The 20,378-nt window shown below is 41.0% G+C and overlaps 1 protein-coding gene across 3 annotated transcripts in view; it reads left to right on the top strand.

Moving 5' to 3' along the window:
- The window catches only part of EPHA6 (EPH receptor A6), an 842,774-nt gene that overhangs the window by 648,547 nt on the left and 173,849 nt on the right, over positions 1 to 20,378 (top strand). For all 3 annotated transcript variants that reach the window (XM_075908927.1, XM_075908942.1, XM_075908935.1), the window contains one exon: positions 1,225 to 1,410. In XM_075908927.1, the coding sequence (XP_075765042.1) occupies positions 1,225 to 1,410 (186 nt within the window). The remainder of the gene's footprint in view (positions 1 to 1,224; positions 1,411 to 20,378) is intronic.

Here is a 20,378-nt window from a genome sequence, read left to right on the forward strand (position 1 = left end):
CATCTCTCAGTTTTATATACCCCACTTTATTGACCCAGCTATTAAGCAAAATATTGAATTTACTGGATTCACAACAGAGCCTTGTGGGTCCCCATTGGATACACACTCCCAGTGTGGCAACAAACTGTTCATAAAAACCATTTGAGGATAGTCTTTCAACCAGTTGTGAATCTACCTTAGGGTATGTCTACACTACCACCCTAGTTCGAACTAGGGTGGTTAATGTAGGCAACCGGAGTTGCAAATGAAGCCCGGGATTTGAATTTCCCGGGCTTCATTTGCATATTGCCGGGCGCCGCCATTTTTATATGTCCGCTAGTTCGGACTCTGTGCCCGTGGCTCCATGCGGCATGAACTAGGTAGTTCGGATTAGGCTTCCTATTCCAAACTACTGTTACTCTTCATGGAACGAGGTATACCAGTAGTTCAGAATGGGAAGCCTAATCCGAACTACCTAGTTCATGCCGCGTGTAGCCGCGGGCACGGAGTCTGAACTAGCGGATATTTAAAAATGGCGGCGCCCGGCAATATGCAAATGAAGCCCGGGAAATTCAAATCCCGGGCTTCATTTGCAACTCCGGTTGCCTACATTAACCACCCTAGTTCGAACTAGGGTGGCAGTGTAGACATACCCTTATAGTAATTTCATCTGGACCACATTTCCCTAGTGTGCTTGTGAACTGAGAATGTCATATAGGACATATCAAGAGCCTTACTAAAATCAAGCTGTATCAATTCTCCTCATTTCCCACCTGCCCACCCATTTGGCCTGTAACTCTGTCAAAGGAAGAAAATAGTTTTTTGGCGTAATTTGTTTTTGACAAAATCTATGTTGACTATTTTATAACCCTATTGTCCTCTAAGTGCTTACAAGCTGATTATTTAGTAATTTGTTCCATTGTCTCTCCAGGTATCAAAGTTAGGCTAACCAGTGTGTAACTCCCAGGTTTTTCTTTGTTCCTCATTTTAAAGAAAGGCGTTATGTTTGCCCTTCTCCTGTCCTCTGGCATCTCACCTATCTTCCATGAGTGCTCAAAGATAGTTGTTAGTGGTTCTGAGATTGTTTCAGCTAATCCCTTCAGTACCTTAGCATTTCTGATTTTGCTCCTACTTCCATAGAGTCCTAAATTCTAAGGCCAGACTGAATTATTATGATCATGGAATCTGACCTCTAGAAAATGTGAATTGTCTATTTACAAAACTATTTGCTCTTGTTCATTTAAGGTGAATTTGGAGAGGTATGCAGTGGACGCCTGAAGACACCAGGGAAAAGAGAGATTCCAGTTGCCATTAAAACATTGAAAGGTGGCTATGTGGACAGGCAGAGAAGAGATTTCCTGAGAGAGGCTAGTATCATGGGACAATTTGACCACCCCAATATTATTCGCCTCGAAGGAGTTGTTACAAAAAGTAGGTTATTAATCTATTTTATTTATATCCTGTTGTGCCCCATTTTGGTATCAAAATTAAGGGCACCTTTCATGTTAAGAATACATGGGATTGCATTCTATAATAACAACTGAAACCACTTGTGCACAGAAGTTCTTATAAACTTTGGGACCGGTATCTTAGTATCAAGTAGCATATGCGTTTTTAATAGGGGATGTTACGTCTCTCTAAAAATCCTCCTGAATCAAATAATACCTTCAGAGGTTAATATGAAATTGGATTTCTTTGTTATCTACTGGAAAATTGAGTACCAGAGAGGAATCTAGAATCCCAGGTATTTTGAAAATGAAGGCAAATTACCTTGCAGAGATAGGAAAGTGATAGCTACATTCTTCTTTTCCCATAGCCACCCACACTCTATCATCCTGTGGTATTAGTGATAGTAGTCTCTGAATGTAGACCTCATTTTCTGTATACTATAAAATTTTAAAACCTTTGTTAATAAATTGCTGGTCACTTGCAAGACCTTCAGGAAAATGTAATGAAGTAAAACAAATACACTTCAGTCTCTATTTTTAATTTAGAATAATCTATGAAAATTCTTTATCTTCATTCCTGTTCTAGCTCAGAGGACGCAAAAAAAAACACACACACACACACCTTACTGCTCCAGCAAAACCCTGATAACCTTAATCCATATTTTTAGTTAACTTCAGGGCTGGATTAAGCTTTTCAGGGTCTGGTGCCAAATGTATTTGTGGGTCCCCATTGGAACAATGGAGCATGGCATGGGGGAGTTGGTCCCCAAAGTGAGGGACTAGCTAAGAGCAGGGCATGGCAGGGGCAGCCCACGTCATCTAACCCAGTCATCTGAGGGCACTATTTACAAACTGACAGTTGCCAGATACTCAATGGCCAGCCCAACTTTGTGCTGCCAGAATGCACCTTCCCTAAGGGATGGGCCCGTGCTGCAACATAATGCCCACGCTCACACTGAAACTCCCCTGATTCTGTGTGTCCAGAGCACACACCCCCAATCCTGCCACAAATGCACAGTCCCCTGCACACCATCACCGCCACTGCCCCACACAGAACCACCACTCTATACACACAGATCTTTCCTGCCCCCTCACAGCCCAGCATTCCCCCCCCCCCCAGGCCCTCCAGAGACCTGTGCCCCACAACCTGCCTCCGAGCAGCATTCAGAAGCCCTCTGGAGGTGACTGTCTGCTGGGCTGTGCTACCAGTGCAGCAAGGGCTTGTCCCAGGGAGGGAAATCACTCTGCCCCCTTGTGAATGATGTGATCAGTCATGGCCAGATCCTGGCCAAGCCCTCCACACTGCTCCCACTACTGGCTGAGACTAGCCAGGCATCTGCACCAGTGCCAGGTGGCTCAGCTCCAGGGTAACAGGTGGGTACCCACAAATGGGAAGCAGAGACTGCCTGAAGATGGAGGTGCACTGGGGTCTAGCCAGGAGGCAGAGAAGAGCAGGTGGATGGGGGCAGGGAGTGAAGAGGAGGCATTGGTCTGACCAGCAGGTAGAAAGGAGTAAGTCGTGGGCAGGCTTGGAGGAAGAGCCAGCGGGCTGGTGGGGTCTCGGGGCTCAGGGCAAGCCAGAGTCCCTTCTTAACTTGGGCCCAGCTCTGTGGTGCCACTGGTACCACTGTAAACCTGGCACTAGTTAGATTAAGAAACTTTCTAAACCACTAAAATGCAAAGTGACCATTTAAGTCTGAGATGAAAGTCCTGTTAACATTCATGAAATTTATTTATAGCACACTTTTTGTAAAACTAAATACCAAGCCTCAAGAGGCATGATATTCTCATAATGAAATCCTGGCTATAATCAACCCATGATGTTTGCTGATTTGCAATGCTTCCTTCTGTTTATTTCTCTTTTAAAGTGGATGTCGACCTGATGAAAGGTAATACATTGACAGTATAAAGCAGTGAAGTCCTCCTGTCTGCACAGCAGATACAATATAGGCAACAGAAATTCTTTTGTTATCATCACTTCAAAGTGCCTGTTGCTAGACTTGGGAGATGCTATGTCCTTAGAAGTAAGATGTTGGGCTGGTTTTCTGTGGTTAAGGCACTGAACTAGTGCTCCCACAGACTCACTGTGTGACCTTAGGCAAGTCAATCTCTGTGTACAATGGGGATACTAATCCTCCCTACCTCACAATGGAATTGCAAGGATACATTCATTAATGGTTCTGAGGTGCTCAGATACAACTGTGATGATGACTACTATGCCATAAACTTTCAGAGCAGTATAGTTTGATCTTTATTATTGTTCCATCATCCATCACTTTGCTGAGACTTCCAGCAAGGTTGCCAGTTCATGCCAGGTAAGATACCACTAGGGAGGGAAAGGGGAGTTATTTGTGATATGGAAAGCTGTAGGATCTCAATTGAAAGCAGCTGCTCATTTCACAAGCCCTGGTGGACAGCTGTCCAATAGCAGTAATCACTTTCAGTCCTTACCAGCCTGAGATGCACAATCCTCAGGTGCAACCCCACTGGGCTGCATGTGGGCCGCAGGTTGCCCACCACTGTGCTAGACTGGGCAATTTGCACATAGCATGAAGGAAGGAGCAGTGCAGAACTGCCCCACTCTTGAAGAAGTGCTAGGAGAGATTCTGGGTTCCCTGGTAAACAGGAAAGCACACACTCTGCTGCAGTCCTTCTACTTTCCAGCATTTTGTGGAACTATAGCCATAACTCCATTTTCTCCCCTCTCTGCTTCCTTTGCAATGCCATAGCTCCCTGAGGGTAGTATGCATGGAGTCCCTGTGCTTCCTTGAGAGAACAAAGTCTAGAATTCTGCCTAGTTCTTACACAAGCCAAGAAGGAATGGAGGTTTCTTAATCCAACTATGAAACCTGGTAAAGGTCAGGTAGAATTTGTCCCTGGGTGACTTGTTTGTTGATAAAATAATTAAAAGGTGTTTTGTCTTAAGAGTTAGCCTGATAACTATTTATCTAGTATGCATCTCCATTGCACTAAGTTGTAGAGATACATCTGATAGAAAAAGTCTGAATAGAGTTGTACCACTGTACTTCAGCACTCTACTATAGCACATAATTTTTCCTCTAGTAGGCATCAAGCTATGAAGCTTAAGCCATTGCTAGTACATATATAGCATCAGTTTGCAAAGCAGTACTCTCCTTAACTATGTCATTGGCTATTGAACTACAAGAGAGAAAGCAGTTGATTGCAATAAGCAGAAAAGCACTACCAATGCAGTAATTATTGACTGGGGAATAACAAATGCTTCCATGTATTACACAAATGATAGATCTTATCTTGTAATTCCAAGTAAGCAGAAGTTAGCATTTAAGTAATAGTATTCCCCAGAGTTCCCTTTTGTGTGGTCTGCCAAAAAGAAGAATGATATAAAGCCCAGCAATGGGCAATAACTGGCCTGCAAGCTGAATGCGGTTCATCAGGGGTAGATGCTAGTGAGCAGCTGGTGCTTTATATACCGCGCTTCCACAGATATGGCTGCCAGAAGCTCCTGTTTGCCACAGATAGCTCCCATTGGGTGGGAATGGCTGTCAGAAGCAGTGCAGACTAAGACACCTGGTGAGCTGTGTACTGCTTACTGCCTCCTTCCATAACCCCTTCATAAATGAATAATTCTGCTTTTAGAAGATATGTCATTCCCTTTTCTCACTGTTGTCTTTCTTGCATGTGCTAATCATGCTCCTTGTCCCAAACAGAAGAGAGAGCTGGGTATTATGGCTGTACCAGCTCTGTGTCACCAGAGGATCCATCTCCAATAGCTCATTTTGTTGTCTGTAGGAACATTTTCTGCCAGCCGTGCAGATCAAAGCAGACATCCTGGAGCACAGAATCTGGGCCTAGTAGTTCATTTACATCACTATTCAAAGGGCCAAACACACAAAAACAAGGCATTGCTTACATTGGATTTGTTTTAGAAACACTACTGATTTATGTAGGTTGAAATAAAAAGGCCATTTGTTGTTTAGCAGATCCACTCGTATAGATGCTGTCCCCAGTGCTAGGGCATTGAAGAAACTCCATGTTTTCCTTTCAAGACAATCTGCAGTCAGGGTGGTATTCTGCCTTTGGGAGCCCTGTTCATGAGCTAGTTTTTGTTTTTCACACTGAACATACTCAACCAAGTTTGTCCATCGTTATCCAAACTGGCATCCTTTCATAAATGGGCATTGGAGGTGATGAAGCTGCTTGCTTTATAGCACTCCGATGTTGCTGTGACCAAAGTTCCAGGAAGGCCACAAAGAGGTTACTCAATTAGGCAAACTGCAAAGAATGGTGATTATTCCAATACTTAGTTACACCAAGCTAGCCAAAAACAGCTTTCATAATAATACTTACAGAATCCAAAACACAGTTCCCTTAGAAGAAATCCAGCCTTTCCAGATAGCCAAGTCAAATATGTAATTCTACCAATCCCAAATGATCAGACACATTCCCTCACAGGATAATGAATATTTCATATTTTTACAAAACATTTGCTTACAGCAAGTTCTTATTTGCTAATGTCAAATGTATTTAAAAATAAAAGAATATTGGTTAAAACAATGGTTCCCAACTAATTTAGCATTGTAGACCACATATGCAGCCAACGGTGTGTTACCTGGGAAGAGGTGGCAATGCAGCTGGGTATAGAGATGAGGGAGGCAGGGTGGCGATGGCCCAACCTGACCCCAGATCCCTGATGTATGTGGTCCAGAAGGCCTAGAGTCAGAGCACACCTCCCAGAATCAGGCTTTCATCTATGTGGGAGTGTGACAGGGTCTCCAGCCCCAAGGGTCTTCCAAGGGGTGACACCCCATAAAGCATCCCCTCCCTTGTAGTCCCAGGCAGCCTAGTCCCTCAGGGTCAGACCCAGCGGCCTTGTCATTCAAAGTCCATGTTCTCCCTTCCTTGGGTGTGGGTGAGGGTAGGGGGCCCGGACCCACCTTCTCCACTGGGCCTCAGCCTAGGGCCCTGTTGGTGGTGGGCATGTTCCCAACCACCAGCTCAGCAGGAAATTCCTCTGAAATGCACCAGGCTCACTGGGTTGCCTTCTGGCTCCCTGTTCTTGGGCTACTTCCTACCCCTGTTCAGCTGCATAGGGAGAGATTGAGGAACAGGCTGCCACTCCTCAGGCTGCTGCTCCCCCAGTTGCTGCTCCTTGGGTGGCTGCTCCTTTGGTTGCGGCTCCCTCTGGCTCAGGCTGCTCCTCAGGCTGCTGCTCCTGGGTTAGGGCAGGAGCTCCTTCCCATCCGGTGGCCAGCCCCAACTGACCAGCTTCTCTGGCCTTTAAGCTAGGGCTGCAGTGCGAGCATGCCCAGCAGGGTTGTGGGGAAGGGGCCAGCTCCACCCAATAAGCCTGTCCTTCACCCTCCTGGCCTGTGCGGGGTTGGTACACCCCATCACAGAGAGGCACCTGATGGGGCTCACAGCTCCAGCCCCACTTCTGCCAAAGCCCCAAAACCTGGCAGGTGCACCCTACAAGGCAAAAGTCCCAAGGCTCCCTCCCTGCTGAGCAGAACCGTCTATCCCACCACTGTGCTGCAAGATAGATATCCTCAGCTTTCACACACACACACACACACACACACACGCCCCCCCAGTAAATGAGAATGGGGGGGGAGGCAGGTGCACTTCAGTGTTAAAAGACTCGCAAGCCAGTTTGGCCACCTCTGATATATTGCCTTGTCTCTAAGAAAAGAGCCTGGAGGACAGCATCACCTTGCACTGTTCATGATGAAGGCAAAGTAGCAGCATGATCCTAATTCATTGCAATTTGCAGTGTGTAACTTTTCATTGCAGATCTCTTCTTCACTCATTACAAATGTCAGCAAGAGATATTAATGAATCTTTCTCCTTCCTCACTTTCCCCCTCCTCGGGGAAGATGTTATGTTTTAAGGCTTTGCGCCCTCTGGATAACGCATCAAACGTTGCTCTTTTCTCCATCCTGTTAACAGTTGGAGACTATTAAAGTGAGTTCAGAATTCACTTGGAGGGTTACATATTTTACAGTACGTTATTTTTATTATACACTGTGTTGTATGCTTGTCTCTTATACAAAAGGATGAGGTAAGTGACACTTTAATGTCAACCACATATCATGAGATTTTACTTTCAGGCAATCTAATTTTACTATATAAAAATGTTGGAAATTAAAAGTTAAACAGTGACTTTCTGAACTTGAATGCAACATATTAGTTTACATAATGTCTTTAGCACTGTCTACCAAGAAAAAATTCTATTACTGTCTAGTAATTATTTTCTAAAATGTAAAATTTTTAAAGTCAACAGAAACTATCTGTCTTTGATAAGTTCCATGTTAACACCGCCTCACTGTAACACTATCAGAGTGTATACTTCACATTTAGACTATGTCTAGACTGGCATGATTTTCCGCAAATGCTTTTAACGGATGCAATTTTTGCGGAAAAGCGTCCGTGTCAATCTAGGCGCAGTTTTGCGCAAGAAAGCCCTGATCGCCATTTTCACCATCGGGGGGCTTTTTTGCGCAAAACAGTTTTTAGCTGTCTACACTGGCCCTCTTGCGCAAATACATTTGCACAAGAGGGCTTTTTCCCCGAATGGGAGCATCATAGTATTTGCGGAAGAACACTGACAATCTTACATGAGATCGTCAGTGTTCTTGCGGAAATTCAAGTGGCCAGTGTAGACAGCTGGCAAGTTTTTCCGCAAAAGCGGCTGTTTTTGTGGAAAAACTTGCCAGTCTAGACGCAGCCTTATTGTATTTCCATAAGGGTTTATCATTGATCAATTGTTTAGCTGAAGCAGTGTGTACATTTGGCTATATAGCAGAGTGCTCAGTTCTACTTTTCCTGAGATCAGAGCATCTCAGTCAAATATATATCAGTTTTGAAATCTACAATATTAATAATATTTTGAAAACCAAACAAAAAATAACATTGTACCTGCAACCAAAACTAGACTTTTTAGTTTATCCCCACACTTCAAGACATAACACTGCTAAGAAATATCCATGAAGAGGAAGACCAGTCTGAGTGCTGACATGAAAATGTGCATCCACCCAAGAAGGACTTTTAAAGTAATAATAAATTATGTAGAAATTAGCGATGTAGCAATTTTACACAGAGAAGAAGTTTAGAAATCAAAGGAAATAAAAAACCACAATAAGTGGTTTAAGTCTCTTGTGGGCCACACAATAATTGTGACATCTTTCATTCTTATCAAGTGGCATCATTGATATTTCCAATTCTATGTACAGGTAGGAAACTATGTAGCAAATATTGTGGTGAAATTATGTGATGTGTTGCGGTAAATTTTGAATGCCACATACTGTAATAGTTAATGTATCCAATGAAGCATATTTCAAATATATTGAAAACTTCATGGGATAAATTCATCCCTGGTGTAAATGGCATGACTCCTTGTCATGGAGTGCCCACTTCACACTGACTTGGAAAGGGTTAAATTGGTCAGACAGGCCAATTAACTCCCCGAGTGCATCTGGAGGTACCAAGGAGCTGGTCATTAATTAGAAGTAGGCTCAACTTTGCCAGTACAGGTGGGTGGCCCTGCATAAAGTGAAGTAGCTGGCTATATGCAGGGGTTGCAGACATTCAGGCCGCAGCCCCTCCCTGAGGTAAGGAGGTGGCAAACCCAGAGAAGAGAGAAGCCAGTAAAGAAGAAAGAAGCCCAGGGAAAACAGTAGTGAGGAATACGGAAATATAGGCCTTGGCTGCATATTGTGGGGACTCTGGGATAGACCTAATGTAATGGATGGGCCTGGCTTCCCCTACCATCCATTGGTTAGTGGCACAGGGCATTGGAGATGCCACCCTGACAACAAAGTCTAGAAGGCCTTTAAATTCCCTGGAAGGGAAGGACTTTACTGATCTGGCTGAAGGGCAAACCCACAAGAGGAAACTGCAAATCTGGAGTGAACAGGGTAGCAGAAGAAGATGATATGGGGAAGAAACGACTGGAGGGAGAATGTGGGTTGGGTGACCTAATACCCAGGAGACCAGCAGGAGGCGCTACAAGCAGTGAGCAAACCCCATAATTCTCCTGTACAGTCAATTGAGTTACACCTGCCTATTCAAGGGTGGCATTTGGCTCACTGTATTTGTTTTTCTTTGAATATTGTTTAAAAAGTTAAATAGCATTGCACATTACTATGAATTTAAATGGTACCATGATTAATAGGGGGGAAAAGCTACGAAAGATCAACTGTATGTTTTCACTGGATGTGTTTTCTTAAAATGGTATCCCAAATGAAGAATTGGAAACTAGAGCTGCAGACCATGTCTGACACAAAACTAAGTAAGTTAATTTATCCAGAACACTTTGTATAAAATAGGCTACCCTTAATGGACTCGTATCCAGAGTACTTAATTAATGTAGATAATGCTGAATTGCTATTAAGCAAAAAATGTAGGACTTATAAATCGTATATACACTACCATACACATAATTTGTGGACGTTTTGTTCTATCAACATACAATACCCCAATAAATGGATGTTTCCTAAATGACAAGTACCTATAAGGAATTACCTCTTATACCCCTGGAAGATGAAGGCAAAGTAGCAGCATGATCCTAATTCATTGCAATTTGCAGTGTGTAACTTTTCATTGCAGATCTCTTCTTCACTCATTACAAATGTCAGCAAGAGATATTAATGAATCTTTCTCCTTCCTCACTTTCCCCCTCCTCGGGGAAGATGTTATGTTTTAAGGCTTTGCGCCCTCTGGATAACGCATCAAACGTTGCTCTTTTCTCCATCCTGTTAACAGTTGGAGACTATTAAAGTGAGTTCAGAATTCACTTGGAGGGTTACATATTTTACAGTACGTTATTTTTATTATACACTGTGTTGTATGCTTGTCTCTTATACAAAAGGATGAGGTAAGTGACACTTTAATGTCAACCACATATCATGAGATTTTACTTTCAGGCAATCTAATTTTACTATATAAAAATGTTGGAAATTAAAAGTTAAACAGTGACTTTCTGAACTTGAATGCAACATATTAGTTTACATAATGTCTTTAGCACTGTCTACCAAGAAAAAATTCTATTACTGTCTAGTAATTATTTTCTAAAATGTAAAATTTTTAAAGTCAACAGAAACTATCTGTCTTTGATAAGTTCCATGTTAACACCGCCTCACTGTAACACTATCAGAGTGTATACTTCACATTTAGACTATGTCTAGACTGGCATGATTTTCCGCAAATGCTTTTAACGGATGCAATTTTTGCGGAAAAGCGTCCGTGTCAATCTAGGCGCAGTTTTGCGCAAGAAAGCCCTGATCGCCATTTTCACCATCGGGGGGCTTTTTTGCGCAAAACAGTTTTTAGCTGTCTACACTGGCCCTCTTGCGCAAATACATTTGCACAAGAGGGCTTTTTCCCCGAATGGGAGCATCATAGTATTTGCGGAAGAACACTGACAATCTTACATGAGATCGTCAGTGTTCTTGCGGAAATTCAAGTGGCCAGTGTAGACAGCTGGCAAGTTTTTCCGCAAAAGCGGCTGTTTTTGTGGAAAAACTTGCCAGTCTAGACGCAGCCTTATTGTATTTCCATAAGGGTTTATCATTGATCAATTGTTTAGCTGAAGCAGTGTGTACATTTGGCTATATAGCAGAGTGCTCAGTTCTACTTTTCCTGAGATCAGAGCATCTCAGTCAAATATATATCAGTTTTGAAATCTACAATATTAATAATATTTTGAAAACCAAACAAAAAATAACATTGTACCTGCAACCAAAACTAGACTTTTTAGTTTATCCCCACACTTCAAGACATAACACTGCTAAGAAATATCCATGAAGAGGAAGACCAGTCTGAGTGCTGACATGAAAATGTGCATCCACCCAAGAAGGACTTTTAAAGTAATAATAAATTATGTAGAAATTAGCGATGTAGCAATTTTACACAGAGAAGAAGTTTAGAAATCAAAGGAAATAAAAAACCACAATAAGTGGTTTAAGTCTCTTGTGGGCCACACAATAATTGTGACATCTTTCATTCTTATCAAGTGGCATCATTGATATTTCCAATTCTATGTACAGGTAGGAAACTATGTAGCAAATATTGTGGTGAAATTATGTGATGTGTTGCGGTAAATTTTGAATGCCACATACTGTAATAGTTAATGTATCCAATGAAGCATATTTCAAATATATTGAAAACTTCATGGGATAAATTCATCCCTGGTGTAAATGGCATGACTCCTTGTCATGGAGTGCCCACTTCACACTGACTTGGAAAGGGTTAAATTGGTCAGACAGGCCAATTAACTCCCCGAGTGCATCTGGAGGTACCAAGGAGCTGGTCATTAATTAGAAGTAGGCTCAACTTTGCCAGTACAGGTGGGTGGCCCTGCATAAAGTGAAGTAGCTGGCTATATGCAGGGGTTGCAGACATTCAGGCCGCAGCCCCTCCCTGAGGTAAGGAGGTGGCAAACCCAGAGAAGAGAGAAGCCAGTAAAGAAGAAAGAAGCCCAGGGAAAACAGTAGTGAGGAATACGGAAATATAGGCCTTGGCTGCATATTGTGGGGACTCTGGGATAGACCTAATGTAATGGATGGGCCTGGCTTCCCCTACCATCCATTGGTTAGTGGCACAGGGCATTGGAGATGCCACCCTGACAACAAAGTCTAGAAGGCCTTTAAATTCCCTGGAAGGGAAGGACTTTACTGATCTGGCTGAAGGGCAAACCCACAAGAGGAAACTGCAAATCTGGAGTGAACAGGGTAGCAGAAGAAGATGATATGGGGAAGAAACGACTGGAGGGAGAATGTGGGTTGGGTGACCTAATACCCAGGAGACCAGCAGGAGGCGCTACAAGCAGTGAGCAAACCCCATAATTCTCCTGTACAGTCAATTGAGTTACACCTGCCTATTCAAGGGTGGCATTTGGCTCACTGTATTTGTTTTTCTTTGAATATTGTTTAAAAAGTTAAATAGCATTGCACATTACTATGAATTTAAATGGTACCATGATTAATAGGGGGGAAAAGCTACGAAAGATCAACTGTATGTTTTCACTGGATGTGTTTTCTTAAAATGGTATCCCAAATGAAGAATTGGAAACTAGAGCTGCAGACCATGTCTGACACAAAACTAAGTAAGTTAATTTATCCAGAACACTTTGTATAAAATAGGCTACCCTTAATGGACTCGTATCCAGAGTACTTAATTAATGTAGATAATGCTGAATTGCTATTAAGCAAAAAATGTAGGACTTATAAATCGTATATACACTACCATACACATAATTTGTGGACGTTTTGTTCTATCAACATACAATACCCCAATAAATGGATGTTTCCTAAATGACAAGTACCTATAAGGAATTACCTCTTATACCCCTGGAAAATTATTCTTTTCATCTGACAGAACTTATTGGCAACAACCAAAAGGTCTTTATGGTTTCCAGCAGTTCCACTTTTTGCATTCTGCTTCTCTGTACTGTAGCTAGCAAGCAATACAGTATAACTGTCAGCTTTGCTGTATGTTTCATAGGCTGATAAACAAGGAAGAAAAAGCATATTGTCAAGTGGTCAAACAACTAACAGCTTGTTAGCAGCAGCTTAATCTGACCATGATACAGTGTTTGCCATGACTAAACCTTTATAATTTTTTCAAACGCTGCTTCTGTAAAGAAAGTACAAGGCAAATGGATTTCACACTCACTGCAGGATCTTTTTACAAAGCTGCCTGTATTTAATCACATACAGCTCATTTTTCAAAGGTAACAGATGCCTGAAGATGCAGATGTTGAAAATCTGTTGAAAACCCCACTAGGTACCTATCGACATCTTTAGCCACTTAAATACTTTTTTAAAAAATCAGTCCTTTTGTTATCCACAAAGGTTGTGCTTCGATTTGGGTTGGGGATTTTTGTTTTTGTTTTTGTTTTTTTTAAGGAAAGGCTTGATATGACAATCAATTTGCATAATTAACATCATTACCAGCAAGCAATTACATTTCAGGATAGGCTTCATTCTCCTGAATATATTATATAATTCACTTTTTTAAAAATCCCCATTAGGAAAGAGAAAGAAGATTGAACTATAAATTGAACAAATTAGTTGTAATGGGTAGATGGGATATGATGGGGTTTCTTGTGAATACAGTCCAGAGAATTAATGAGTAAAAAGGGCATAGGTTCAATTGTACTGATGAGGTCTGGTACAATTTATTTCTTATTTACATTGTTGATTTTGGCCTTGCATAATAGAACCATTATAATTCTGCCCTAGTCATAGTGAAACCAATTGAAAATTAGAGATCATTTTACAAATGAGTAAAAAATAAAATATAAATAAATTAAGGGCATGGATTCATAAACTGTATTTTCATTTATTTTATAAATATATATTCATTTGTTATAACTGTCTTCATTACTTAACAGTGCACTGGTAAATGAACTATAGTCTATTTTGTAAAATTAGTAAATTAGTCTTAGTAAAACCAGTTGTTTCTTTTCTTGCTGATACATCTTTGATCAGAAGTAAAAGAAGACCATTGCATGTAATGGTGAAAAATCTTGGGTCTGAGGTTTTCCAAAATGATGATTAGGAAGATTCTATTGTGTTTTTAAGCTTGAGTCCAGCAGTGGTTGATTGTACATTGCTAATTTATTTTTAGAAATACTGTCCCCAGACTGAGTCAGGTCCAGTGCATCTGCCTCCTGCAATCCCCAACCAGAGTGAGGAATATAACAAACTGTGCACTTTCCTCTTGCTCCCTGATGATGGGGAATAACCAGCAATGTTCCCATACAAATTAGGGAGCTTCAGCCACCCCCACCCTCCCTAACCCCTGGCTGGGGTAGGTCCAGGTTCATCTGCCTCCTACATTCCCCATCCAGTATGAGGAATATGATTTGAGGGGGGAAGCTTCAGCTCCCCCCCTTCCCTCCCCAAGGGCACCAGGGGATGGGAGGCTTGGGGTTGGGGCAGTCCCAGATGGGGGGTGGGGGAGTGTGCCCCAAGTCAATCCCCTACTTGGTGATTCTGTCTCTTTTCCATATTATTATTCAGAACAAAAGCTTTAAAGAGAAAACATACATTTAAAAAACAATAAAACAGCTTACATGCAGGTCTTAGCTTACCAAACAGTCATCTATCTACTACATGGACACCCTGCTAAGAAAAGAATACTTCAAAACTTTTCTACAGGGGCTGTGCCTCTTGGACACACTCCCGTCTGTCCTTGGGACCAGTTAACACAACTTCTTTCCTTATGCCAGACTGGTCACTTTATACAGTTTTCATCCTTGTCAGATCTTTTGGACCAGTTCAAACCAGTCTGTGAAATTTTCCCCAGGAGGTTGACTCCTTCAGGCTTGCTACCAGTCTAGTGATTCCCATTAATTATTCTTCCTTTCCCACTGATTTTTAGTTCCTCCAGGAAACTACTGTAATTATCCCAGAGAGACAGAATACAATCCATAATATCTGCTCTTCTGAATGTAGAAACTGATTGAATTCGATATTACCAAAAAAGTCAGATTTTAGTTACCAAGACATGTGTCTTGCCCATCACTTATAATTAAGGGTCCTGAAATAATGACATGCTACTCATTTTTAGGATTTTCTGCCATTTTGGTGTTTGACATCTCTCTCTCGCTGTCTCTCCAGTTCCTTCTTCCAGCAATTTATTGTGCTCAGGATACTCTTATTAGCTTTTTTTTTTTTTTTTTTTAGGCTCACAGTATTGTATTTCAGTTTGCAAAGGATTATATGAAATTTAAAATGCCTGTTCAGAGACATCCATCAAGCATTTTAATCTGTCAGAATTTGACTACTATAACTCAGTTATTTTTTGGAAGGCAAAGAAATCACTATCAACCTATTTTTCCTGTATAGTACAACATCTACACTCACTTTGCCATCTCTTACAAGGCCCAAACCTATTGATAAGAAGTGTAAAGTTATATGCAGAATCTATCACATGACTGCCCTCACAGACAGTGGTAAGCAGGAAAAAAATGACATGAGGGAAATTTAATTCCTTGGGTCAGATGACCCAATCTCATAAAAGGGTTTTGTATTGCTTTTCGGTGGGTTTGTCATTTTCCCTGGTTTGTACCTGGGACTTTAGCTTATACAGGATGTAATATTTGGAGTTTGAGCAAGAGGAATTTCAGGTAATTTTGATTGTAGTCCTATTCCAAGAAGAAATTCTAGCTTGAGAACTCAGAACATTTCGGGGCATTAAATTTTTGAAAATAATATAGATTCAAATATAGAACTAACAACTACCATGTGTGTTCTGGGACTAAAGACTGATGACTTGCTAAGAAATTGACCCACAATGAATGAAAGTCTCAATATAGTGCAATATCTGCCTGGAAATGTAGTAGTTTACTTCAAACCTTCCATTTGTTGGAACTTAAGGTTCATTTTTCCTTTTCTTTTATCCTGTCAGCAACTTAGACAAATGTGCAAGCTATCCTTTTTCCCATGCCATTTATCTAATAAAGAAGATTTCTTGGAGCAGGATATAGCAGTCATGATTAATACCTTTATTACACCACATTTTGCACACTTATCAACTCTTCTTTCCTTCCCTTTGCGTTGCTGTTTGACTTATAATATACAGCTATAGCCTTTGGACCAGCAGTAGTCCACAGAAGGGAAAAAAAAAGATAAGCAGTGTATGACTGGGGAGGTGGGAGAATGGGCGGTGCAGAAAACTGTAGAGACCAATTGCTGTACGCTATAATTAGATCTTGTTATTGTCTGTGTCTATCTCACACTAGTAGATGTAGCATGTTGTTCTATGATCTGTCAGAGCTTAACAGTTCAGAAATCGTGCTAAGAGTGTATTTGCATAGGAGAAAAATAGGGAACACTTGCATAATACCAAAAGTGGTAGTGATCATAATGATGATTCTGCAGGTGACGCACCCCATTCCCATTCCTAGATTTGTGCTAAATTTATGCTCCTGCCTGTTAGGTAACACAGTGCTATATGAGGTTGTCTTTTAGATCAGATTTAAAATTGAGGATGCAGTCCCAGTTATTATGAAATAGCCAATGCTATTTTTTGTAAGGGAAATGGGTGATGATCACACTGTCTTAGCCAAATTCTAACTCTTGTTAATATTTTCTACTTACTAACATTTCCCCTGTCATTTGTCAACTTGGTGCTGAATTCTTTTCAATTTTTGATCTTAAAATGTTGCACAGTATTTGTGTGAGGTTACAGAGCTGCAGTGTTCTACCCCAGAGGTGTTTGTATTTCACTGGTGACTCATAGAGCTCCTACTTATTTACATATTACAAAGGGATACTGTAACGCTTTATTAGGTAGTGTGTAAAATACTCTGAGAGCCTGAGATGTAATGCACTTGTAAAAACCATTATTACAAGTAAATAGTTTTAGTTAAATCTGAGCACACCTTTGGACTGGACTCTACACACAAATTAGGCAAAAGAATGCCTATCTTCCCCAGGGCAGGGGGTGAGGAACCTAAGGCCCCAGGGGCCAGATGTGGCCCCTGGGTTGCCTGGATACAGTCTCTCGGGGCTCGGGCTCCTCCCCAGCATTGGAAAGCCCACGCAGGTGCTCCAGCCCCCCACCATCCCATTGTGGTCCTGGAGAACACAAAAATCAACTAGTCTGGGCCAGCCTAGACGCTGGTGTGCAAGGGGAATGTTGAGAGTGTTTCTCCTCGTTTGGGAGCCATGGCAGTGAGGGTTTGTTTTTGTTCTTTTTTCCTTCTCACTTGTGTGCAGTCCCTGACTGATTTTTCTGTGAGTCAGTGGCCCCTGACCCCAAAAAAGTTTTCCCTCCCCTGTTCTAGGGCTTAGACTTTCAGATTCCAGCCATGGGGCTACAATGCTCATGCTCAAAGGCAGGAACTTTTACAGCAAAATTTAGGCACCTATAAGGTTAGGCAGCAGCTGAGTTGGAGTTTTGTGAATCTAAGACTTAAGCACGTGAAGTGACAAAGGCTTCTGTTTGTGCGTCTAGACCCTTGTTTATTCTCCCCATTGCTTTCCCTCTATATTATCAGCTGCCACCCTGATTATTGTATATTTTTATGGATTTAGTTATTTTTTCTTGATATGATAATATGTTTAACTCATGGGGAAAAACCTTGCTGTCCTTACTGAGGTGCAAATCCTCACTGAAGTCATTGGGACAGAATCAGGGTTTGAGTAAGTCTTGAACAATTTGGTCTCTAATTTTATTAAAGTACAATCATTTAACGCATATTTTGAAAATGTGAGGTGCACAATCATGTTAAGAAAGCACTCTTAAATGTGTTTGGGAGTTTGGTGCTTAGGCACTTTTGAAAATTCCAGTAGGTGTCTATCTTCATTCTTAGCTGCATTAATATCTTGAAAATCTGGTCCTAGTGCCTAAATTGCTTTTCAAAATAGGACCTAATTGCATCTAAAAATATTATCTTCCTACAGGTTTGGAAAACACTAATATCCAGCTGCTTGTTACCTGCTTTTCTAGTCAGATTTTTGGTAATCCTTCATGTTTTATTAATTTATGATATATCATTTAACCTCTGACTCAAGGGGTAGGAATTATAATGAATCATAAAAAAATAATGTGTGTTAATGAACATAGCCATCAGAGAACATTAATTCAGGTTAAGAAAGAATGAATATTTTAAAACTGAATGGTAAAGAGATCCTATACTCTCATGTAAGCAATCTGATTTTATAATTCATAGAACCATAGGAGTTAGATATGGAAAAGGCAACTTAAGTTATCCACTTCATTCTCCTACTAATACAAAAATGATTGAAACAAAGCACAACTGTAAAAGTATCAGAGACCAGGACATGGGCAGTCATGCTTAGCGTTTGAAGCAGGAGTCCAGCATAATGATTAGAAGAAAAAATCTAATGCTAGAAGCCAGAGACAAGGATCACAGCTGGATTCAGGAATCAGAGCCAACATTTAGAACCAGCGCCAAAGTCAGAGGCCCAGTGCCAGAGCCCAGGGTCCAAATCAGTGTGAGAGGCGAGATGCCAGAGATGGAATCAGAAGTCAGGAATCAGAGGTGAGGATCAGAACCAGGTCACTTAAAGTGAGGCAAGTCAGGGAATGAGCAGGTGCAGGAATTGTCATAGCTGTGGGCAAATGGTTTGAGCAGCTGCTGGGCTAACGAGCTGGTATGTCTACTCTTCCAACTGATCAGGCAGCCTACTTCAAGCCAGATATGTTCATTAAGTGGCCCAGAGAGTGGCTCTGCTGCAGGCCTGGATTCCTGATAAATATTTTTAGTGGGACAGAGAAAAGTTGAAAGAAAGAAAAGGAGCTTTTAAGAAAGATGAAATACAAGACCAGTGAATAACTGTATTCTGCCATTTGCATATGGCATAATACACAACAGGCACATGCTAACTGTTACATTTGGTTGAGAAATACTGAAGGAAGGGAACAGTGGCATGTCGAATTTATCCTTATTCCAAACCAGAGCATCCATTTTTATGCCACTGCTGAGCGCTTGTACACAAGATTTTAGGGAATACAGCCAACTGAGACATGGCAGGCAATGTGTTTCCTAAGCAAATATACTCACTTTCTGGTGAACGCAACTAAAAGCCACTAAAAATAATAACTTCCAATCCATTTCATTATTTGAGCGGGCCTTTGAAAATTGTTAGGGGAATAGTCCTGGTGTCGGAGAGGTGTCTTTTGCTGTCACCATCAAAATCTGTTCAGACTTGGATGAGTTATAAATCATTGAAAATTGCTATGTGCTCTGTTCTACAGAGACTTGCTGCTGAAATTGCTCAACGTTTCCTCTGCATTGAGCATGCTCTCTGGCATCTTGCTTCAACATAGCACAAAGAATTGAAGTTCCAGGCAACAGACAAATTGATGCTACTACCTCCACCACTGTAACCCATCAAAATACCAAAAGAGTAGCATTCATTAGCAGATTTTTATGTATGTAATTTGTTTATGTAGTATTTCCTTGCTCAGCTCCTAACTGTTAGTAAATCCTCTGATGGTATTGATCCCACAGAATTCTTTTTTTAGCTCCCCCTACCTTGGAATCTTGTCATTTCCATTTCACAGTCCATATTTGTCTTTCCAGTTCATACATTTACAGCTCAGGTTACAGCTAACTAAATAATTTAGATTCAAACTGTCTGGGATCTATCCTAGACTCTGAAATTTAGGTTGGGATTAGGGTTTGCAAAGAGTAATATTATTTGCACTTTACTTTTTTTGAACATATTATATCACTGCCTATAAATCAGTGTACCAGTCTCCGGAGACGCAATGTAAAAATAGTTAAAAGGGGCTTCATAATTAGATCATATGAATTCACAGAATATTCAGTTTAAGTGTGTTGCCCTCTCAGTGTGAGTACATGATGCTGTTGGAAGTTATGTACACACATTTTAAAAATGCAAATATATTCAGTTTGAGATTCCAGAATGGATTCATGACTAAGTTAATTGGAAAATAGTGTAGTTTTTCTACCAAATTTTAACAAGGTCATTTCTACTGAATTTAAGCATAGATAAATAAGCTGTTTGTTATGCCTAATGACTAATTTCTATATTTACTTTAGAGATATATAACAGAATACGCACATTAAAAGAACAAATGTTTTTGTAATCAGAATACAGTATTATGTAATTTCTTAAACTACAGAAACTTGTTAAATTAATGTTGGTCTAGTGAGAAATTATCTACTTTTCAATTCTGAGTGTTGTAGCTATAAGAAAATGTAAGGCTGTGGTGCTCTAAATCCTTCTTTTAGCATATAGTTTTTTATGCTTTAGAATGTTTAAATATTTTATTTACAGCTAGAAGATTTACCCAGGATTTCTTGGGTACTTAACTCAATTATTTTTTGTTTTTCTTCATTTAAATCATTGCTCTGGGGTGGGGCTGAGGATGAGAGGTTCACTATACAGTCTTCCCTGGGGAGAGAGGACTACCCCAGCCCTCTCTCACCACAGCAGCTTGGGGACAGGTGAAAAGCTCTTCTCCATA

Source organism: Pelodiscus sinensis, chromosome 1 (genome assembly GCF_049634645.1).
Source record: "Pelodiscus sinensis isolate JC-2024 chromosome 1, ASM4963464v1, whole genome shotgun sequence".
NCBI lineage: Eukaryota > Metazoa > Chordata > Testudines > Trionychidae > Pelodiscus > Pelodiscus sinensis.